This window comes from Solanum pennellii, chromosome 4, assembly GCF_001406875.1.
Source record: "Solanum pennellii chromosome 4, SPENNV200".
Lineage (NCBI taxonomy): Eukaryota > Viridiplantae > Streptophyta > Magnoliopsida > Solanales > Solanaceae > Solanum > Solanum pennellii.
This window is the reverse complement of record NC_028640.1, coordinates 72,342,010-72,366,359: the sequence shown is the minus strand read 5'-3', so window position 1 is coordinate 72,366,359 and position 24,350 is coordinate 72,342,010. Positions and strand designations below refer to the sequence as shown.

At 31.0% G+C, this 24,350-nt stretch overlaps 1 protein-coding gene across 1 annotated transcript; it reads left to right on the top strand.

Annotated features, from left to right (window-relative positions):
* The first annotated feature begins 11,212 nt into the window (after positions 1–11,212).
* LOC107015716 (sucrose transport protein SUC4) lies at positions 11,213–22,806 on the top strand. The gene is made up of 6 exons (XM_015216080.2): positions 11,213–12,026; positions 16,339–17,081; positions 17,453–17,516; positions 17,600–17,643; positions 18,010–18,169; positions 22,395–22,806. Exons 1-5 carry the CDS (start codon positions 11,534–11,536, stop codon positions 18,166–18,168), a joined length of 1,503 nt encoding a protein of 500 aa, XP_015071566.1. The 5' UTR covers positions 11,213–11,533; the 3' UTR covers position 18,169; positions 22,395–22,806.
* The last annotated feature ends 1,544 nt before the right edge of the window (positions 22,807–24,350 follow it).

The window sequence follows — 24,350 nt, the reverse complement described above, 5'->3', positions numbered from 1 at the left end:
TATAAGATACAATCTTACCATTTGGGGCGTTGTACAAGATGAATTGTCCTTTGTATAATTAAAATTAAAAAAAAAAAATACTAGTTGAAGCTGTGTTAAATTGGGCCTCTGTATATTATTCATTAATTGTTCATGGCGGTTTAGTTTTATTATTATATTTTGGAAGTTTGTAGGAAATATTAAATTTTAGTAAAGTATTGAGGTATGTGTGGGATACTCGGTTTACGTATGTGGGGCACAACACAGTTGGGACACGTTAAAACTTTGTTTATAGTATCTTTTCGATACGTTTAAAACGGATAAAGATTCAATCAAATATAATTAGATTAAGTAATATTTAATGACTTTATAGATTCATCTTATATATATTATATGATTATTTGTGGTTGAGATTTGTTTAGATTATATACTCATCTTACTAATAAAAACAATAAAATTATCAACTATTTTTATTTTTTAAAACTTTAAATAAAGCAATTAAGTGTATACCCAAGCTAATATTTTCAAAAAAATATTAAGATTGAAAAAGAAAATTTAATATACATGATTGAAAGTATTTGCATTACCAATTGAGTCTTATCGTCAACTCCCCAACCACTTACACGTCAATTTTAATTTTTTTTTCTTAAAAATATTAGCTTGAATACATTAATTGCTTTATTTAATATTTAATAAAAAATAGTTAACAACTTTGTTTTTTGCATTATTAAGAAGAGTATATAATTTAAATTTATTATTAAGATGAATATATANAAAAAATAGTTAACAGCTTTGTTTTTTGCATTATTAAGAAGAGTATATAATTTAAATTTATTATTAAGATGAATATATAATTTGAATAAATCTCAACCGTATACTGTACATGACATGAATCTATAAGGCCGTTAAACATGAATCTATAAGGCCGTTAAATATTATTTGACCTAATTATATTTAACCAGATCTTTATCTGTTTAAAATACCCACAGGCATATCTACCCACAACGCATCAAATTTTTATCTAGTTAAAATTAATAACTATATATATATATAATTAAAATTAAAACATTCATTAAAATACAAACAAGTAAGATTTAAGTTACACTTGCTACTAGTAAAGAAAACCATTCAAGAAATTAAAAAATACACTTGGAAAAGGTCTATAGTTTTTGGTAGACGATAAAAGCCATATATTTTCCCCGTCTAATAATAATTATCCACTATTAATTTATTATATTTTTAAAAAAATTATAAATAAAAAATAATTTTACAAGAAAATATATATAGTTAATTATAAAGACAAGTTAGAAATTAAATATAAAATTGTTCATTTATTTTATATAATAAACAAAATATTACATTTTAAAAAGCATAATAAATAACTATTATTGAACAAAGGAGTAATTTAGACATGGTAATTAATACATAGGACAGTGAAGAAAATATTGCGCACAAAATTTTATTTTAAGTTTATTATAAAATATAGCAATAATTATATGATTTATCACTAAATATGGTGTAAAGTTATTTATTTGTTGCAGACTTATATCACTTTATTTGGATTTGAATGATTGATATGTATTACTTATTTCATAACATAATGGAATTACGTTATATTTTGTAGAAATATTATATTGTATTGTATTAATATGTACTATAATATCTGGATAAGATATATTGTACTCTTTTGTTACATTTTATCTATTCTTTATTTAGATATAAAATTTATGAAATATTATAGGTTACATGATAGAGATATCATGTTAAAATAGAACAATAAGTAAAGACAAAAATGAGAAGAAATATATGTTAAGATAACGATGCGATCTAATCAAATCAATTGCTATCCAAAAGGAATTTTTTTATCGTTATCTAACAATGTATTTACATGATTCGATGCAATTGAATTTAAGTAACAGTCAAATAAATATTATATTTAGACTAATAATACAATACAATCTAATAAGTAACAACAAATCTAAACAAGGTGGCAATGTCTACTAAATAAGTATAATGTTGGCGACCTCATTTATAAAATTATACTCCCTCCGTCCGGTATCATTTGTCATGGTTTTTATTTTTTGAGTCAAAATATAAAAATTTTAACTAACATTTTAAGATGCATTTTTTCATCATATTAATATGAAAAAATTGTAATTCATAGTGCTTTTCATATAGTTTTAGAATATCTAATTTTTTTATTTAAAATATCGAATTAATGTGATCTACTGTACCTTTGAAAATTAGTTAAATTGACTTTTGATAAGCACAACATAACAAACATTTCTAGACGAAGGAAGTATTAAATTATTTTTTTTAGGTATTCAATAAATAAGTCAAAGGTGAATGGAGAGGGACGAAGGTGAAACATAACCCTCACATTATAAAATTAGGTGTCATCCTTATAATTACCATCTAAATTATCAAAATAAATAAATAAATAAATAAAAAGGAAATTTGCTCCTCGTCACATGAGCTAACAAAAAATGTAAAATTCATAGAAGTAGAAATAATCAAACAAAATTTAGCAAGAACAAAATAATTTTTTAAAGATTATTTTTATCTAATTAAATTAAAACAAAACAAAAAGTAAAACAGAAATAACAATAAAGAATCTCCTAAAAGAAGTGTTTAAGTGATTGAAGAAGACAAATAAGGAATTAATTCGAATATTGAATTTGCGTCATTCAAAATCTTCTCTCCACATTTATAATTTCAGATGGAAATTAATAATAGTTAGTCTTTTATTAAAGTCGGTTCACTTTACTACTGCCGCCTTAGTTTCTTTTGGACCTGTTTTTAGGTTTGTTTTGACCTAATTTGAAATTAAGATCATACAAAATTAATGAATTGAGTTTTTAAAAGATGTTGTAATTGTTTGTTTATAATTTATTATTCATTTAATGTTTTGGATATTGGTTTAGATTTTTCTTATCAAGTTATCTACTTTATAATTGATTTTTTTAAAATGAATAAATCGATAATTCATTAGAAATTAAGCTTCTAGTTGTTTTTATAAGGATCCACTAGTGAAAGAAGTTAAAATTTTTATTAAAAGAATTTCAAATATAAATAAGTAAATAGGAAAGAAGTTTTGAACGGTTGAAGACGAGCTAATTGGAATTTGTAATGGGCCCATCTTTGATCACAGCACTAACGGGTTCGGATTTAATCATTTGGGCTGTTGGCAGAAGGAATTGCCCAATAAGATTGGCCCAATAAGATTGTCCATGGCCAGAGTAAAATATTCAAACGTTTGTTAAAGTGTATACATTCGATGGTGTATATCACAAATATAATAATTTAAGTTGAAATAAAATTAACAAAAATATATAAACAAATCTTTAGGTTGAGACACAGATATCTCGCTCTCTTTAATGAGATTCAAGCCCATTGCGGCGTAATCTATACCGATCCAACAGTAATACTCTTGACTTGTTCCCTCTAGGATACAACAGTCTAACAACATGTACAACTTAAGCAACTCCGAATTAGTTGAAGAGTCTGAAGCTCCACAAAAAGAACACTTTTTTTCAACATATAATACTCTCTTTTATATATAGTGAATATAATTGAAGACTTAAAATATTATTCTTTATCTCAACTCTCTCTCTACACTAATATCAAATATAAACACAATAAAGTACTACTCATATTTTTTCACTCTATATGTTTTTGTACTTCTCTTGTTTCTTCTCACCCGACACAAAGTAAGACCACACAATTTATAATTGATGAATTCTTCCTTACAATGAATAGGAAGATAGTGGTAGTAAATTTGTCAAATATATGGCTCAAATGTTACATAAGTTACAAAATATAAATATAAAATAATGGATGTAATGAAGAGTTGGTGGTTACTAAAAACTAATTGATCACTTTCTTCCACAACTGATGAGAGTAAAGAGACACAACTATAATGTCCATCAATAGACATAACATAATATATAATATGACATATATTTTTATTAATACTAAAATGTCGCACCAACTATATATATATTAAAAGTTGAAATTTCTTGATTTTCGTAGATTTACCTTTTTATATTTTGAATCTCCTTCACGAAAATTTTATCTCCACGCAACCAAATTCTTTTTCAAAATGTTAACATGATTATTGTTTGGTGAAAAAGTCTAAAATGATTTATCATGTCAAAGATACATTCAAAATGTTCCTTTACATGAAAGCACTAATCATAAATATCTTCCATAAAACAATTCTTTTACTTATTCGAAAATATTGAACGTTCATATTTTAAAAAATGAACACTTTATTTTTTTCCCTTTTTACTTATTCGAAAATATTGAACGTTCATATTTTAAAAAATGAACACTTTATTTTTTTCCCTTAATGAAAATACATTGCTCTAATTAGGATCGGATTTATTGAAAAAAATAAAATTCAAAATGACTATTTTTATAAGAAATTTTACTAATGTAGTTGGTTAACCACCTGAACTTTCATTTTATTGATGATAATTCAATTCCCATCTTATCATTCTCTTCTCCATTTTCCTTTCTCCTACGCCCAAAAAAAAAAGGCTCAAATGATATAGTGTATATATATACTTTATAGTATGAAATATTGATGGTTTGTTTGGTCAAATTTTTGGGGTCAAAAGAAAACGCATTATAACGTCTCTATTGTGATTTAGAATGCGGAATTGGAGCTCCCTCAAATAGATGGATCTGGGATTGCTTAATCGTGATTCATGATGAAATATAAATGACTAATTAGTCTATATTGTTAAGAATAATAGTAAGAAAAGAACATGTATATAATGAACTGGGCAAATTACTTCTTAATTCTAACTGTTAGGTCTTTGTCCCCTCCTTTTTTTTCATCATGGTTGAATTATTTTTCTGAAGAGAAAAAAGATTATTTTTTTTCATATTTGATTAATTATTATTCCTCATATTTCAAAGAAAATATTTCAAATTTTATAGATTTAGGGTTCTTTCTTTTCACATGACAACATTTATAATGTAGCTATAATTAGGATTCACAAGTATCATTTATGGTAAGAATTTTCAAAATACAAGCATTATGATATGTCATTTATGTGAACCTCTTTTCGTCGAGTGAATTTTATGAGATTATTTATCTAAATATTTTTTGTTCTTTTATATAATAGATTGCACGCATTTACTTGTGGATAAAAGTCAATTAACTAAATCATTTTATCTCTTTTGATGTATATTTTCTTTTGTTATTTGATTTATCGTCTTTTAAAATATATTTTATCAGTTTTCGCGTAGCACTTATTTATTTCAATCCTATTCATATTTTAATTTTTTGAATGTAAAGTTGATAAGAAAAGGGTAACAAATCAAATCAAAATCCAAGAATTGATATGATGAGAATTCGGAATATTGTTTAGAAGAGTGAGAGGCTTGATGTCACACTCATGAATGAATTATATAACCAAAAAAAAAAGGGTTTAAGACATGGATTAGTTACATCATTTAATTAATACAAAAAAAATAAGTAAAAAAATTTACCAATTTTAGGAATATTGTTTATGAGACTTTGTCCCTGGTGGACTAAATTATTAAAGCTTATACAATGTTGAAGGAAGCCGCTCAACATCAATTACGATGCAGTGTTAAGACTAATTTATTTTTATTCAAAGATTTCGAAATGGAGTACGTTTTAGATATAGATAAAAACTTATTAGGAGCATCATGAACTTCAAATAAACCGCACGAACAAATGAATAACAGATGAAAATTGAATTTTCCCCTCATAAAAAAACATTTTATCTCGTACCAAATGTGTATATATATATATATAACTAAAAAAGTACAAAATAAAAAGGTTGTCCAAGGATTCGAACCCTTGACCTTACATTTAATTTTAAAATAAATTACCACTGGACAATCTCTTTCACATGTTATTAAGGGGGTTCAATATATATATATATTCATATAAATCCAGAAAATATACCTTACATATACAGTGTACTTTTTTATCGAAAAGATTGGAATGAATCTTTGAACAATACGTGAATCCGCCCTGATTACACACCCTATTAAGAGAGTACATTATTAAAGATAGTTATAACATAACAATAAACGTATTAAAATAATATTAAATATAATGTATTAAATTCTCAATACTTTTTATCGAACGACTTCGAAAAAGGCACAGTGGCTAAAAACAGAACAAAGGGACACCCATTTAATAGCAGAATCAGTCCATTTGTTTTGTAGCAAAAAAGGTGTAGAGACAAAGGCAATTACTGGTTCAATTCAATTCAATTCCTACCCCAACTTTAAAATTTTGACCATAAGTAAAATGTGGCTGCCACCACTTGCCTTTATTAAAGTATATATATATATAATATAAAGTATATTTTTCATTGTTTTGTTTGATTCTATAAAATGTGTGTGTGAATGACACATATTTTGCTAATAAAATTTGATTAATATATTAATATTCAACCAAAAAAATTGAGGTTTTTATTAAAAAATAGATCTTGAGTTTAAATATTTAATTTTAAAAAAATTTCATCACGTAAAAATTATCCAAATCATATTAAAAAAATTACACATTTTTTTAAAGATCTGATATGAGACTCCTCATGTCTCAAACGGAACATATGATATGTAGATAATTTAGTATGGGGACCTAGGATTAAATATGAGAATTTTCATGAGTCGTGCACTAAAACTATATTAAGAAATGAATAAGCTTAATTCTATCTAAAAAAAAAAACTAACTAAAAAGTGAAAATCATCCAAATTATAATTTTACAAATATTTCACATTTCTTATTCAAAGTACACAATTATAGAAAGTAGCTACTGTAATATAAATGTTCAAACAAAAGTATCGTCATAACTATTGTTCGTTCAACGATTTTCTGCAAATTCTCCTTTTGGGGTACTGTATTTTGATGTTGGCGTCACTTCTTATAACAAAATCCCTTTAAAAAGTATACCTTACGTAGGGGTGTGCTTTAGTTGATTTAATTTGATTTTAGGAAAAATGCATAGTATCTCCTTCAATCTATGTCCGAAATTCGAGAGACACATTTATACTATCCTGAATTTATTTTATGAGTAATTTTCTACCCTTTTTCGGCGTATGTGGCAGTAGCTTGAAAAAAAAGTCAATCAGCATTGGGCCCACAAGATAGTGCCGCGTAGGCTGAAGTAGAAAATTATTAATAAAAGGGCAACTTTCACATATAGCAAACAAAAAATTCATATTTGTATGCTATAGCAAACTTTGCATAATTGCGCTCCATAGCAAACATAAAACTGTATAATTCGCTATACGTATACAAGTGTATAATTCGCTGGCCTATTTCGCTGCAATTGTATAATTCGATATCCTATTTCACTGCAATTGTATAATGCACAATTGTATAATTCACTGCCTATTTCGCTGCAATATTAAGTGTATAGCAAGAAGATATATGTTTTTCTCTCGCTTTATACAAAAACAGAAACACAATATATACACTTCTGTTGTATAAAGCTAGAGAAAATTGTATTTCACTGCAATTGTATAATTCGCAATTGTATAATTCGTTGACCTTTTTCTCTGCAATATTTGAAGTAAAATGTTTGTAAATTGTATAGTTAAGTGTATAACACGAAGATATATATTTTTGCATGTGTATATACAATTTTCTCTCGCTTTATACAAAACAGAAACAGAATTATACACTTCTGTGTATAAAGCGAGAGAGGCGAGCGAGAACGGAGAGTGGCGAGCGAGATTTCTGGGAGAGAGACGCTGGTAAATTTTAGTTAACGTTTGCTATGGAGCACAATTAAATCAAACCCTAGCTATTCCATTTATTTTAGGTTATTAGTTTGCTATTCCTTAATAAAATAAGTTTTGGGGTAATAGAACCTTGGTATAATATAAGTGTATCTCTGAAATTTCAGATATACATTAAAGAGATACTTATGCATTATCTCCTGATTTTATGTAATTTTTTATTTGGAGCGACATGAAAAAAATATAAATTTATATAATGCTAGTAAAATAGAAATAGTAGTACTTAGCATGAAAAGAACCATAACACAAATAAAAGAACAACAAATTAAAGTCTAAAGGACAAATGTACTAAAAAATGAAAATGGAACGATAATTCAATAATTTTTTAAATATGAAAAACCATTAAAGCCCTATTAATTCAATAATTTAATAATAATAAACTAATAAATATTTTTATCTGTTTGATTTTTACAACCTTAACCTTACGTTTCAGTTTTAATTATTTCCTTCCTTAAAAAAATGTCATGTTTTTATATTTAACATTAGTTTAATTTATAGCTATATAAAATATTTAACATGTCTCATTCACAAAGTTTCAAATATCTTTTCTCTATTTTTTTAATTAAGAAATCTAAATATATGTATAAACCAAAACTAATGAAATAATTAATACTCCGCTATAAATGGCAAACTGAAATGGACGGATGAAGTCTTAACTTGCTAGAGAGTAGAGTTTTAATTGAACTTTCCTACTTTCAAACTTCAAAGTCAATGGCTTAATAAGGAAAAAACTAAGACGTATAAGCAAATATATATGAGTTAATTAGTCATATATCAATAGTTTGTCATAGTTATGATTCACGGTCTATCTTTAGCTATAATTATATGATTCAATTTTTTAGTTTTGTATAATTCGAATGTTTGTATAACTCGAAATTTATGTAATATAATTTGTATAACTGTTTACACTTTGATGTTTGTAATCGTATAAATTTAAAATTTATACGAAAACAATTGAATTATACAAATATACTCGCGAATTATACAAATCCGCGAATGATACAAACAAGACAACTTAAACTGTAACTACAACTGCTATATATACAAATTATAGCTATGAAATATGATTAAGTTTATTATAATAGCTATTCACGAAACTTTGAATAAAGAAATGACCCCAACCCAATTTCAACGAAATCTTTTAAAACGCGATAGAATTTGAGGATACAATTCAAAATGATTATGCGGAGTTATTGAAGACATTATAAATAATAAATTCATTTGAAATACTTATACAATTAATGAAAGACAAGTGTGATATTCTCTCGAATATATATAGACAATCTTGCTGAGAAAATGTTCCAATTTTCCACTCTTTTAAGTAATATCATATAAACTCATTTAGAAACACAATGAAAAGTTTGTCTTTATACATTATCTTTCCAAAACTAATGAAATAATTAGTATTTTGGGGAAAAAATAATTAGCATGACACAAAGTTAACCAACCGCACTCGATAGATTGTTGACTCACATGACAAAAGGTAGTTTAATTTTTCTAAAAATGAGTTATGTGGTTCAATTTTAATTTTGGACACTTAATGCCTACATGATTTACCTAATAACGTCCCCATCATTATATTTTAAAAGAAAAATAGTCGGTTTCGTTTTGTTCTTTTAAGCGTTTGCTTATTTTCATTAAGTTTTTAAGTAAAAGGTTAAAATTACATCTAAAGTATTTTAATTTTTTTGTTTTATTATTTAAAGGACAAATACATAAACAGATTTTTAAATTTATTAAATTTTTTCCCTCAGGTATCTCAACTATGAGATTTTCCTATTGAATCATTGAATAACCCATAATTTGTTTCGTTTAAACAAAATCGTTGTATGATGTGGAATCATATTTGTGAGGGGTATTAATAGAGGATATATATGTTGTTCCAGAACTCATTAGTCCAATTGATAGTGAAAATTTTCGAGAATAATTGTATTTTTACTTAAGTCATTTGAACACATTAGAAAGCAAATGAGACTAACATGATTTGTCTTCATTCCTTCAATTAAAATCATTACAATTCGAATACAATTGAAGGAATTTACAATAGAAAAGCTGATCAAAATCAACCAACATTGTTTTAAAGGAACAAATTATGATTGGTTCAATGATTCAATAGGAAAATGAAGTAGTTGAGGTACCTGAGGGAAAAAATCCAACAAGTTTAGGGAATTTTTTTTTTATGTATTTGGCCTTATTTAAATTATTAGAATTGTGAATTTTCTAACTAAACTTATTGTATACGCTGACTAGACAAAAAATAAGAGCATTATATATATATATATATATATATATATATATATATATATATAAGTGAAAGGATAAACGAAATTCAATCTAATAAATAAAAGGCCTAACACATCGGTGACCATCTAAACTTGCACAAATTTTCACTTAGACACTTTAATTAGATTTTGTTTATTTTAGACACCTCATGTCATGTCTCTTTATATTTTTTGGACGCTTTTTTAACAATCAACCAAATGTGTAAGGTGTGTGTAACATAGTCGCCGATGACATGTCAAAGTGATGAATTAAATAAAGACATATGACATATTCGTCAAAATTAATTTTTAACTAATGAATTTTGTATTTTAAAAAAAAGGGCAATCACGTAATTGACATTTGTCATTTTTAAAGCCTAAACAATTAAAAAAAAATCATATCCCCCCCCCCCGATTTCGAACCCCTTTCCCACCACCTGATCACCAAACCCTTCCCCCATCCAAACCATCTTCCCCATCAGCCCCACCACCCGAACTCCTCCTCTCCTCCATCCAAATCGTTTTCTCGATGAAACCCTTTCTTTCAAGTTTATGATTAGTTGTTCATTTACTATGCAAAACTCTCTTATTTAATTTTTTTAAATTGTTTTTCTCTATTATTTCTATGTTTTTTCATAAATCAAAATAATTATTGTTTGATCTACTATAATGCTGGTTGTTTTTGTTTTAACTAATTAACTTCATCAAATCTACTTTTTCATGGAAGGAGTTTAAGTTTTGGGAGATGATGCTTAAAAAATTGGGAAAAAAGACAAAAAAAGTGAAATAAAAATAAATTAAATAAGCTTTTCATGCGTTGGCAGTGAGTATATTTTAATAAAAAATATCAAACTAACACAACGAGGCGTGACATGAAATGTCTAAAATGAACAAAACATAATTAAAATATCTTAGTGAAAAATTTATGCTCAAGTTTAGATTGTCATAGATGGATTAGGCCTGAATAAAAGAAAGACATTTTGAATGACTTCGAATACGTTAAGAATATTTGTACAAAAAATTTAAAGTACTTTTGATACAACTGATCAAACTTTCAATAAAAATTAATATCATTATAATTAATCCAAAAATATCTTTGTCATCTCACTAACTACCACTATTACAGAATGTAGAGTAGTTTGTGGTAGTAATCATGAAAATGAAAATAAAATCATTTTATTTTCTCAAGACAGCTAATTTTCTACTTCTATTGTTTTTTTTTACAAAAAGAAATTAGGAAATGACAACACTCAAAAAGTGTAAAGCAATTTTAGGCATATATACCAACCTACATATTCCCCCTCGTGCCTTTAGCTTAATTACAACTCTACCCCGAGAATAATCTATTTTTCTGCTCACTGTTCTCAATATATCTCGTAATTTCATCAATCTACAAGGGCATTTTCAGCACGTCCTCCCTCTTCCACCACCTCGCCACCTTCTTCCTCCAAATTCTCCATTAACACACATCAATACGTTGACGTTTTGATATTTGAACGATGCCGGAGATAGAAAGGCATAGAACAAGGCATAACCGACCGGCGATTCGAGAACCGGTGAAACCGAGAGTACCACTGAGACTATTGTTACGAGTAGCGTCGGTTGCCGGTGGAATTCAATTCGGTTGGGCGTTACAACTATCGCTGCTCACACCTTATGTGCAGGAGCTTGGAATACCGCATGCTTGGGCGAGCATAATATGGCTCTGTGGACCGCTTTCAGGTTTATTGGTTCAGCCTTTAGTAGGACACATGAGTGACAAGTGCACAAGTCGGTTCGGTCGTCGGCGTCCGTTTATTGTCGCCGGAGCAGCATCTATCATGATTGCGGTGTTGATTATCGGTTTCTCCGCTGATATTGGATGGCTTTTAGGTGATCGAGGTGAAATAAAAGTGCGTGCTATAGCGGCGTTTGTTGTAGGGTTTTGGCTTCTCGATGTTGCTAATAATATGACGCAAGGACCTTGCAGAGCTCTGCTTGCTGATCTTACACGTAAGCTTTTCAATTCAATTTTACAGCTTGATGTTCATTTTTTTCCGATTTGTTTATTGCTTGTGAATTACTCTGCTTTCTGCTGCTTCCTTTTTACGCTGTTCAATAGCTTAAATTGAATTAACCGATCCACTGAGCTATTAAGATTTCGCTTCACCTGTAACTTATCATTTGATGAATTTAAATGTTTAGTGCTTTTTGAGGAAGATGAAGCTTCAAACATCTTCGCCAATTATCTAATGGAATATTTAGCTTTCTTCAGCACTACTACATAAGAAATGGAAATGCAAAAGATGTGTTGTTCTACTTTTTTTTTTGACGGTAAAAAACGTATGAGGCGCACTAGTTCAGCTCAAGTAGACAGAAACATCCCGGCACCGATAGTGCAGTGGGACCCCCTCTGTATCCTAAAATTCTCTCATTCTCTTTCTTCTCTTTTTTACTCCTTTTAATTAATATTAATGGCTGATTTACAACTGAGTTGAGCCATTACGATCATGGGGGAGCATCGTAGAATATGTTTTACATTGTTATTAAAAATTTCTTATTTTTAAAAGCATTTTCTTAAAATAGCTTTTCGTAATTGAACAATAATAATAATATGTGTTTAGTTAATTTATTTGAAAATTGCTTTTGATAAGCATATTGTGTGTAAGTAATTTTTTTTTAAAAAAAAGTAATTTTGAGAATCAAATTATGAAAAAAGGACAAATATCAATTAACTTTTAATATTAAGATTATTTATAGAGAGACATTATTTTAAATATCTATTATAAATTTTTTAATTAAATTTTTATTATAAAATGTAAATATTCAAATTTTCAATCAATATGACACAAATAAAAAAGTTAAATGTTGATAATATTAATATGATTTATATATAATTAAAATAAAAATATCAAGCAAAATAAATTTTAAATTATTTCACAATTTTTTTCTCTGTTATGCCCTCAATTTGTTACTTTGAAAAATGCACTTCTTGAAAATTGTAAGTTTTTAAATCATCCATTTCATAATTAATAGATAAAAACGTAAACTCGCTATATCAATTATTGTTTTCTTAATAGGTGAGTCAATTCAAAAGTGGATAAGTGATTAGAAATATAGCAGTAAATATAAGGGATATATTGATAAATACTTTTATATGGTATGGATATGTTGATCTTAAAAAATATAATTTTCTGCTTCTCTTTGCTTTTTTGATGGACTAAGCTATATTATCCGCCAAATTATATTGACTAAGCTTATATTATCTGCCAAGAGTGGATCTAGAAATTTTACTGAGCAGGATCAAACAGTTTTGAGAAGTTCTCTCTTATGCAGTATTTATGAATTTGTTATAGTGATCATTTTGACAATTCATTGTACAATTGGAATAGAGTACTTCGTCTTGGAAATTTAACATACATGGAAGCTAAAAAGAATACAAGTTACAAATATACTAATTCAAAATGACTAGATAATCATTTAAAAAGTTTAGTACACTTTTCATCCTTGATATGTGAAGTAGGACTGCTAGTTCCAGTCAAACACTTATATTTGAATTTGTGGTTTCTGTTGCCATAACCTTTACTTATGGTGCATGACTAAAGATAATTCAAAAATGTGTAACAATTTTTCAAGTACTTAAAACTCATTCTTCATGAATCATTTGTACATGTCAATAAGGTTTTAGATAACTATTCAGATTTGCATAAAATGGTGCAAAATTTGAAGCCACTCCTTAGAATATTGTGATAAATCATTGCACAGCTTAACAGGGGTAAAAGTCAAGTAAATAAAGGTTAAATGCCACTGTTTATTTAATCATGCCTGGGAAGGTCACTACGACTGTCTCCACTCAACATCAATTGATTTTTGCTTCCATTGCTGATACACAATTGCATGTGAAATTAGATAACTGTAGACGAGGTAAATGCTAAGGCCGTAGAAGTCATACATATGATACTTAAAGAAGGAAGAAGTAGGGAACAATTCATTTGGGAGAACTAGTATTTGATAAAGCAGTTGTCTGCCCCTTGTGCAGTTGCACTGGGCTTCATTCTTGTAGTGTAAAGTTTTGATAAAAAATGGATTTTTGTGTATTTTTCCTATAGACAATCGTAAACTTTTCATTGACAAAAAATTATTGTCCATTCCACTGCTGAAAGTAGCAGAAACATTACGGTTGGAAAAGAGCACTGATGTCAATTGGGAATAAATCATTCCTATTAATTTACAGTTGGTAGTTCAAACAATTAAAGGTGAAAAGATCATATGCCACTATTACTTATTATGATCACACTATTGTTTCTTCTTTGATCAGATTCCTCAAAATCATATTATTTTAATAAAACATAGATCAAGTATCTCAGTGAATCTATTTGAGTTTCCCCTTTTTGCTTTAGTCCTTTTCACTATTGGTTCGAACTAGTATAGCACAGTGAGAGGAAGGCTCAATGGTGCAATGTTTGGCACTAACTATATCATAGTCCTTGACATTATCCACTTAACATGTCTAGCCTGAACATGCCAAGGAGATATGGCTTTTTATTCCATCCTTTGACTTGATTATTAATTCTTGACAGAGTAAGAACAAACTCATCATGTCTGGTCAATTTCCTATCAAAAGCCAAAAGCCTGCTCTATAAAACGGTAGGTCCTGAGCCCACAACATTTGCAATGGTGAGTTAAACAAGTAAGAATCATCTTTTACTCTGTATCCATCTGTGAGCTGTTTCTTTTGATAAGGTATTATCCAAGCAAGTACCCAGGAGGTACTGCAAAAAGGAAAAGGACAGAATTACACAAGTCTTGAGAAGACAACAATCATTCATCTCAAAGAGGTTACTAAATTTAGCACAACTGAAAGTTCGTCAATTTCCTTTCGTTAAATCAGTAGATTATGCATTTGTACTTCGCAGCTGCATCTGCTTCCCCTCTCCATCAAAACATTTTCTGTTTCTTTCCAACCAGATACTCCGCATACTGTACAGAGGGGCTGTCCTCCATATTTTCTCATTTATGCTTCCAGTTTTCTGCACTTGCCAGATTAATACAAAACTATTCAGATCTCGTGGCATGACCCAATGCACTACAAACACACATAACAAAACTGTCCAAATCTGCCAAGAAAATTTACAGGAATAAACAAATGGTTTGTTGATACCACTTCCCTTTGACGCAGAAAATACCTACTACCTTGTGGAAATCCTCTTCTTCGTAACGTTTCTTGAGTCAGCCAAGCATTTCTAGTTTCCACCCACCTAAAGAAAACAATTTTAGATGGTGCTTTTGTCTTCCAAATCATCCATCTGTGAACTGTTTATATGAGACTAACAAAAGCTAGTTAAAGTCTTAGTATCACATAATTAGAAGCATTGGGGGTTCTGGAATTTTACTTAAAGTTCAAGTGCTTGAGTGAGTGATGGACTGCAGAGGTGATTTCGAGAGGGGAGAGAGATAATAAGGGGTAATGGGAGATGTGTGCTTGTGGCGGTGTGGATTTTGGGCAAACTTATTCTTGGAGCATGAAATATCATCATCACCTTCTTTTCTCTCTGAGATTAGATTTTGAGCTAATTTCCCTAGAAATATTCATAATCTAGCTCTTACAGGAGCCTTTACCAACAGCAGTGAAACAAAATCAGAATTAGCTAGTTTTCTTTATCCCCTCGTGCAGGATAGAATAGGAAGCATTTGCTTGTTACTGAGAAGATTGTGGAGTCTTATATCTCAAAAAGAAATGATTATGGAGTCTAATGATTAGGTCTACTTTGTCTACATACACTGTGTGCTCCTTGTTCCTTTTTACTTTAAGTCTTAATTAGTTGTTAATAATATTATATACCCTATCTAAAGAGCTAGTAAGACCTCCTAAATTTGCGTAATATCCTCACTTTGTTGAAAATAACTCACGTATCCAAAATTCAAAAGAAAATCTCATTTTGTCGATTTTGACCTCTAGTTTCAGCCATTTAGGAGAAAGTAATACTGAAGCTCATTTTATGGATTTTAACCCCTAGTCTCAACTATTTAGGAGAAAATAACACTTAAGCATAAGAAAAGACATAATGGTGAAAATGGAGGCTACAGTCTGTCGATGTTATGGGGTTTGAAGTAGAGGACCTCCATGGGATGATGAATGGAGGGATGGTCCTATCCCAGAGATGATACAGCCACCAAAAGAAAAGGCTTGGTAGAGCTTAATTTTTCAGGGCGAGATATATCAGTTATACATTTTTGTAGGACTTCATTGTCATTTATTTGTGCATATTTATATCATGAATTTGCCGTCAAACTAGTGACACTTCCTCTGCTCTCTAATATGCAGAAAAGGATCACAGAAGAACTCGGGTAGCAAATGCATATTTTTCCTTATTTATGGCCATTGGTAACATCCTTGGCTTTGCTACTGGATCTTACAGTGGCTGGTTCAAGATCTTCCCTTTTACTCTTAATACTGCATGCACCATCAACTGTGCCAATCTAAAGGCTGCTTTTATTCTCGACATTATTTTTATTGCAACAACAACATGCATTAGCATATCGGCGGCCAATGAGCAGCCTCTAGATCCCAGTCGTGGTTCCTCTCATACTGGAGAAGAGATTATCGAATCAAGCCATGGTCAAGAAGAAGCTTTTCTCTGGGAGTTGTTTGGTATTTTCAAGTATTTCCCAGGTGTTGTTTGGGTGATCCTGCTTGTCACTGCCCTGACATGGATTGGATGGTTTCCATTTCTTTTGTTCGATACTGACTGGTTTGGTCGAGAAATTTATGGCGGTGAACCAAATGACGGAAAGAATTATAGTGCAGGAGTGCGGATGGGTTCATTGGGTCTAATGTTGAATTCTGTCTTTCTTGGACTAACTTCATTGTTCATGGAGAAGCTCTGTCGAAAATGGGGGGCTGGTTTCACATGGGGAGTTTCTAACGTGGTCATGTCTCTCTGCTTTATAGCCATGCTTATAATTACTGCTGTTAGGAGTAACATAGACATTGGCCAGGGTCTTCCGCCGGATGGCATTGTGATTGCTGCGCTGGTTGTATTTTCTATTCTTGGGATCCCACTAGCTGTAAGTTGCTTTATTTTGAAGTCACAGCCAGAAGTTATTTTGCACTATTACACAGGTTTATGTGTAGAACTAATTAATTAAAGCACCTCTAAACCACTTATATTCTTAATCTTCAAAAAATTTTAACAGCAGGGGTGGTATATGTGCTGAGTTTTGGTTTGCAGAGTTTGTTACTGTTGAAATGTAACATAGAAATTCGGTCTATCTGAAATAATCTTTTCATGTAAGATGCCTGGAAAAGGTAACACGATACAAAAAGAAATTTGAGGTTACTGTTTCAAAAGGATTTAGTTTTAGCACAAGTTTCATGGTGGCTTAGAAGAGAGCTTTATTTATGTATATTATTGTATAATGCAAGTCATTTTCTGCAGATAACATACAGTGTTCCATATGCTTTAGTATCCTCAAGGATTGAAGCTCTTGGGCTTGGACAAGGTAGATTGAGTTTTGTCTATTTTGATCAATATTCTGTAGGTCAAATAGAAAATAGAGCATCAATTACAACTTCAACCTTGCAGGCTTGTCAATGGGTGTGCTGAACCTGGCAATTGTGTTCCCACAGGTATAAATTTTGCTCTGTTTCTATGGGTTTTCTCCAAAACAAGAACACTCTCTAGAGAGTGGTTCCAAAAAAAAATAAAAAATCATAGCCTTTATGTAGATTGATGTGCCACAGGTGCATTGTGTTGCCTCTTGCCAGTTTGCTCTTGTATCTGTTATCTGTTGAGCCCTTGGTTAGAGTAAAAAAAAATGAGGCAAGGAATGTAGCTTGTAAATGATGAAATCTAGAGTACTTTCAAGCGAAAACAGAACATTATTATTCTAATGGGTGTTTCCACAAGGAATTTTAGCTGCACCTTTGCAGCATTCTTATCATTTCCTGAAGTTATATAGGCCACTGAATGAAAAATATTGTCATTGGTTGCAGATTGTGGTTTCACTGGGAAGTGGGCCATGGGATGAGCTATTTGGTGGAGGCAATTCACCAGCCTTTGTTGTGGCTGCGCTTTCAGCATTTGCTGGTGGACTTATAGCCATCTTGGCAATTCCTCGAACGCGGGTTGAGAGACCCAAGATCTTTGCATGAGGTAAGCTGCTAATGTCTCCGTTTGTACTCCTTTCTATTCTCTGCTTGTCCACCACATTTAAATTATCTATCTCTAGTTTTCTGAAGAGCAGGCTGTTGAACCAACTTTTCCCACTTAAGGACCTTTAATAGGGCTCAAATTCATAGTCACTTGTCCCATTTCGTTTCCCAAAAAAAAAATAGATAAAATAATTCAATATTTACTCTACATATATATATATATATATATATATATATATATATATATACACACACACACACACACACACACACACATATATATACACATATAAACAAATTATTTGACCTTCTATATATTGTACATTTATTGGCGCTCCCTCAACTCCACCCCTGCCCTCAGTCTTGTGTATCATCTCTACATTCATTGTCTTGAACTCAGACGTTTTCTGTTATTCCAACGTTTTAGTAACAAATCTCTGGAAGCTTAGCAAATGAACGGAGTGGAGGCAATTCACTCGTAATTTGTCCGTATCGGCACTTAGAATGACGTTTTAAGATTCTGTTAGTATATCAGTAATCCTAGTAAATATACTTTAGATTAGTGGAAGTTACTAAAAAAATGAGGAAGCCTTTTTCCCTCTTATTATGTATGTTCTCCTATTTGAATACATCTGCAAAAACTATTTAATCCCCATAACTTGAGGACATGAAACAAAAGAAGTATTGAAAAACACGTCCGAGAGAACATTTTGCTTTCACCGACACATAAACTGCATAACTGGTGTCAATAATGTATTTCTAACTGTGAAATAGGGCAATAATTTCTTGTTAACTTGACTAAGTAACAACAATGTATGTATTAGAGGTCGTCCTTTATATAATAGTTCTAGACTACGTACAGTATGGAAAGTATTCAAACCTCTATACTACTAACATAATTTAATCTATAAGATTTTTCTTATTTAAGTACGGCAAATCTAGATATGTATGCTTATAAATACACATTTTCTTTATATTCCAACGCTAATTTAACACATAGCTACAACAGATTAGGAATATCCATACTGGGTAACACCTGTTAGGACCGGAAATAAGCAGGTGTAAACGCGAAAGCTAGCAAAGCAAACCTCAAAAGACCACGAGTAAGAAGACAACGAGAAATATACCAAAAGACACAAAGATTTAACGTGGTTCGGTCAATCGACCTACGTCCACAAAGGAGATGAGCAATCCACTATAAATATGAGAGTACAAAATACAGAGGGGAAGCAACCTCAACCAATTCACTCAGAATACATGGGAGGTTCATACAAGTGATAACGTATCAAACTTGTGACCCACAAATTCTCCCTCTAACCAAAACTCTCAAAGCCCTTAAGACTACATTGTGAATGCTGATTAAGTTAGAAGGAACATTCCTCTATTTATAGAGTCCTAAACCTTTTCCTACAAGAAAATGATTAGTCAATTCAAAACCTTTTCCTAAAAGGAAAACTATTTATGGTAAGAAATCAGGGCAAATAAAACCCAACAAATCTCCCCCTTGGCCTGAATTTCTGACAAAATAAATTTGTCCACCTTCTTTACTTAATCTTCAACAACTTACTTCTCCTCTCCATAATCTCCTTTGCAAAATTTATGTCTCAACACAGGGAACCTCTCTGGAACAATTTCTCCAACAAAAATCTTCATTACTGTCAAAATGGTTGCAGCTAGAACTACACCTGTTAAGATAAACACCTCCTTCTAACCTGGTTCAATCATCGATTATCGAACCACTCAACTTGACTCCATAATTGAATCTGGCTCTGATACCACTTGCTAGGACCGAAAATAAGCAGGTGTAAATGCGGAAGCTAGCAAAGCAAACCTCGAAAGACCACGAGTAAGAAGACAACGAGAAATATACCAAAAGACACAAAGATTTAACGTGGTTCGGTCAATCGACCTACGTCCACAAAGGAGATGAGCAATCCACTATAAATATGAGAGTACAAAATACAGAGGGGAAACAACCTCAACCAATTCACTCAGAATACATGGGAGGTTCACACAAGTGATAACGTATCAAACTTGTGACCCACAAATTCTCCCTCTAACCAAAACTCTCAAAGCCCTTAAGACTACATTGTGAATGCTGATTAAGTTAAAAGGAACATTCCTCTATTTATAGAGTCCTAAACCTTTTCCTACAAGAAAAGGATTAGTCAATTCAAAACCTTTTCCTAAAAGGAAAACTATTTATGGTAAGAAATCAGGGCAAATAAAACCCAACAACACCATGGTTATAAAAAATTTATCTTTGATCCTCAAATATATTTTGTAAGAATATTAAGTAACTAGTCACTAAAATTAAGCAAAACTAGTCAAAACACATATTTTTATTGATAACCGATCCTGAAGGCTAATGATGCACAGTTCAAAACTCGGTGGATAGTGGGCTTACCCCTCTACCCTAGTCACAATACATTTGGATTCCATCTTTTATCTTATAAAAGGACAAATCCTTTTAGTATATTCATTCTTGGTAACATGAGTTTTTAAGCTACATGCAGCATCACTTGATTTTCAAATAAGTTGCATTTTTCAATTTCTTCAACATATCAACTCTAATCGAACTAGCTTTAACCATATAAGCCACATATGACTAAATTACATGGTTCGATACTGTCTTCTGCGTTTAATCTGGTCACCACATCTTATTATTCTAGTGTTTAATATTATATTACCCGTTAAAATGCAATGCTTTGAGGAAGACGGTCTGGTGGAAGGAGATCATATCCAGTTTCAATGAAATAACCCATAACCTGTGTGGGATGCAACTGAAACGTCTGATCATATCACTGTTAGATAATTGAACAACATATTAAACATCGATATTGAACTTGAACCTTTTAGAGTCTCCTTTTTAAAGTCAGCCTTAACATTTAGGTTCGAATTAACTATCAAAATATACATCCTATTTATTAGTGATGATTTTTAGCATCTTTTAGCGTCTAGGAATACTCCCTAGAAGCTATATCTATTAAACTAGTTAAGGTCAACGTATCAATCCGCCTACTCAATTCTAGTTGGGCTCCTTCCATTTGACTAATTAATTTGTTTTTTCAGGACAAATTAGGAGTTTTGGGTTTCTCTAAATGTTACACCTAGCCTACACTGTCATTTAACCTCTAACCAAATTTATCACACAGTTAAGATTTACATCCTCCTTCGCAATTCTATTTGGGCCACTTCCATTTGACTAAATAATTTAATTTTTAGGACAAATTTGAAGTTCTCTAAAACTTAGGTTTCTCTAAATGTTACACCTAGCCTACACTGTCATATAACCTCTAACCAAATTTATCGAACACTGGACGTAATGTAAGTGTCCATATGACTAAACCTTAATTCGTGTAACAAGTTGGTATCACTTACACAAGTGCTTTGCTTCCATTAGGGTAGAAGGTAGTAGGTAGTAGAGCATTGGTTGGTTCTCCATTATGCTAGCATGACTACTTTACTACTGTATTTCCTTACGATACTTGATTTTATTTTGTGTTGCTCGAGCCAATGTTCTATTGTAAACCACCTCTCTACTTTCACAAGGTAGGGGTAAGGTTGCGAATATACCACCCTCCCCATGCCCCATTTGTGGATACTGGTATTACATTGGCATATATGTTTTTGTAATTGTTGGCAGATTAGATGACACGAATTGTTTCAGGAATCAAGCTTTAGATTATGGTGAAAGCATATTATTCCTGTTATTGTTCATTTTTCCTAGATGCATTCAGGGTGTGGTCTGGATGTCAATGAAGTTTAAAGCACCATTGAACACTGAAGAGTGCACTACAATTATTAATCTCATATTTAGAATCTTTTCGAACCAAGTCATTGAAGAAATGCACTGTACATTTTTGCATAAAAATCATAATTTTTCCTCATTTACATGCAATGCACATGCTTACCAACTTGCAACCTTTAAGAGGGTTTTAATCTGAAAAGAATTTACCAAGTTAGAGAGTATTGATTAAGCTCTTTCTAAAATCTACTATTTCTAGCCAACTTATTGAAGAAATACCTTGGAAGTGTTTTTGCATAAAAAATGAAAATTTTTTCCTCATTTATTCCCCATATGCATTCTTACAAAAATTACTTATCTTCTGCTTATTGACACTTGTGGTCACTCTATAGGGATTTCCTGAGTCTATTTTTTCTATTGGACTATTGCCTACTTTTTCTTGAGCTGCTGGGTCATATTATTTTTGTTCTCTGGGCAGGCTATTTTGTCATATTGGAAGATGAGATTGATGGTGGTGGTAATTCTCCACATTGGCCCTGGCAGGACTTGATTTTTCTGTTGTGGCCGTTTTGAGTATTGCTCAATCTGAATGCTGAAGAATTCGCGGAGGTATACTGTTGTATTCTATTTTTTTTTTAATTTTATGATAAACCCGCAATTTGCATTACCTTTTTGTAAATATAGCTCTTCCACGCTCTGGGTACTGATCCTAGCGTTCAAGATTGCTTTCTGTGTTCATTTATTTACTTAGTTACTCAAATTTAGCCACTGAACAATTTTCTATGTGGTGTTTCTCCACTTTCTCGATAAAGCATATCTCAAATATCACTACAAACTGTACAAGTAGTGTTCAGTATATAAAGCACATATTCTTTGTGCATTTAATCTTATCTCCGAGCATAGTTTTACTCTGTAAATAGTACTCTTTTTCAGCTGCAAAGGCATTTATCACATCCTTATCACTGAAGGCTGTATATAGTACTTTGTAATTGTGCTCTGTTAGATAAGGCTATAATCATATCATCATTGCTGCCAGCCATTTATAGATTGTTAGCTTTGACATGCAATAAAAACTGTAATCAACATAGTATAGTAACAATGAATGTACCCTGGAGTTATAATCTCGAGCATACGTAATGGCACCCTAAACTTGTGATTCCATGGACTGATTTTTCTGCCCAAATCATCACCCACAGGGAAATAGAACCAATTTGTAATATATAAAATAACCTGGCTTTTAGATGCCCGTTATCTATGAAGATGGAGAATACATACATGAAAACCAATCTGGAACATTATCAGGGCCATCTTTTTCTGTAGCTCAAAACCACCTCTTGCAATAACTTTATTTCCTATGTACGTCAAAAGTGGTGTAATTGAACTCAAAATCATTAACTTGTAAGATTACAGAGAAAACTATCTCAGCACCCAGTCTCATGCTCAAAGATTTTCAGGATGTACAGAATGTTCCCTGCACGAGCAATGACTGAATAGGCAATTTGATAGCATACATATAAAACCTCAGGTCCAACTTATGTGCAATTAGTTCCTTAATGAAACTTTTTCATTTGAGCTGCCGATAGCATGTAGTTCAAAAAGATTATCCACTAACTGTGATGAGACGAGTTTTGTGTCAGATGTTTCATCTTATTCTGCTGTAAACACAGCAGGACACAAGTTTGCATCTCTTTAATGTCTGATAGTCTATTTGCGATCAAAGTTGTGCTTTTGTCAACCATTCATGGTCATGGAGTCTGTGGCCATAGCTAATAATGCTGAAAAGAAGAAGTTGCAGCTAGGGATCCTTATTAGTCATCAGGCTTTATTCTTTTACCAAAAATGTCATGTTTTCGCAAGCTTACTTGCTTTGGTGATATATCAAGGTGCCCTGGAATCTCATGCAAGTTTGCACATGACGTTGGTGAATTCATTTTATAAAATTGTGGTTGGAGGCTAATAGTTCCGGCAGATTGAGCCCTTGATTAAGACATAATTAATCTTTCACTATGAAATTTGTGTGTATTGGAAGCTTGTCTGATAAGAAAAAGTTCCCTTTTCTAGTATTCTCTCTTTCTTGTGTGCTTGGGAATAAATTCCTACTGTTATTGCATTATCAGTATCTATAAAAGTTCTTCCCTCCAGTAATGCTTACATTTAATAAAGGTGATTGGTACGATTCATTCAAACAACATTGGAATTTTAGTCGTACAATGGCAAAATGCAATGCATTAGTAGACCTGAAGATATCTAGAATAACATCATTGTCTACTTAATGTGAAAGATTATGAAGTTTAATCACACATACATTGATATTTCCTTTTCGCATCGAAAGGAAGACCTGTAGATTGTGATTACAATGTGTGACTTTGGGGAATACTGGAAATGAGAAAAGATTAGCTACCATTCTTTTTCTGTTTTTTTTTTTTTTTTTTTT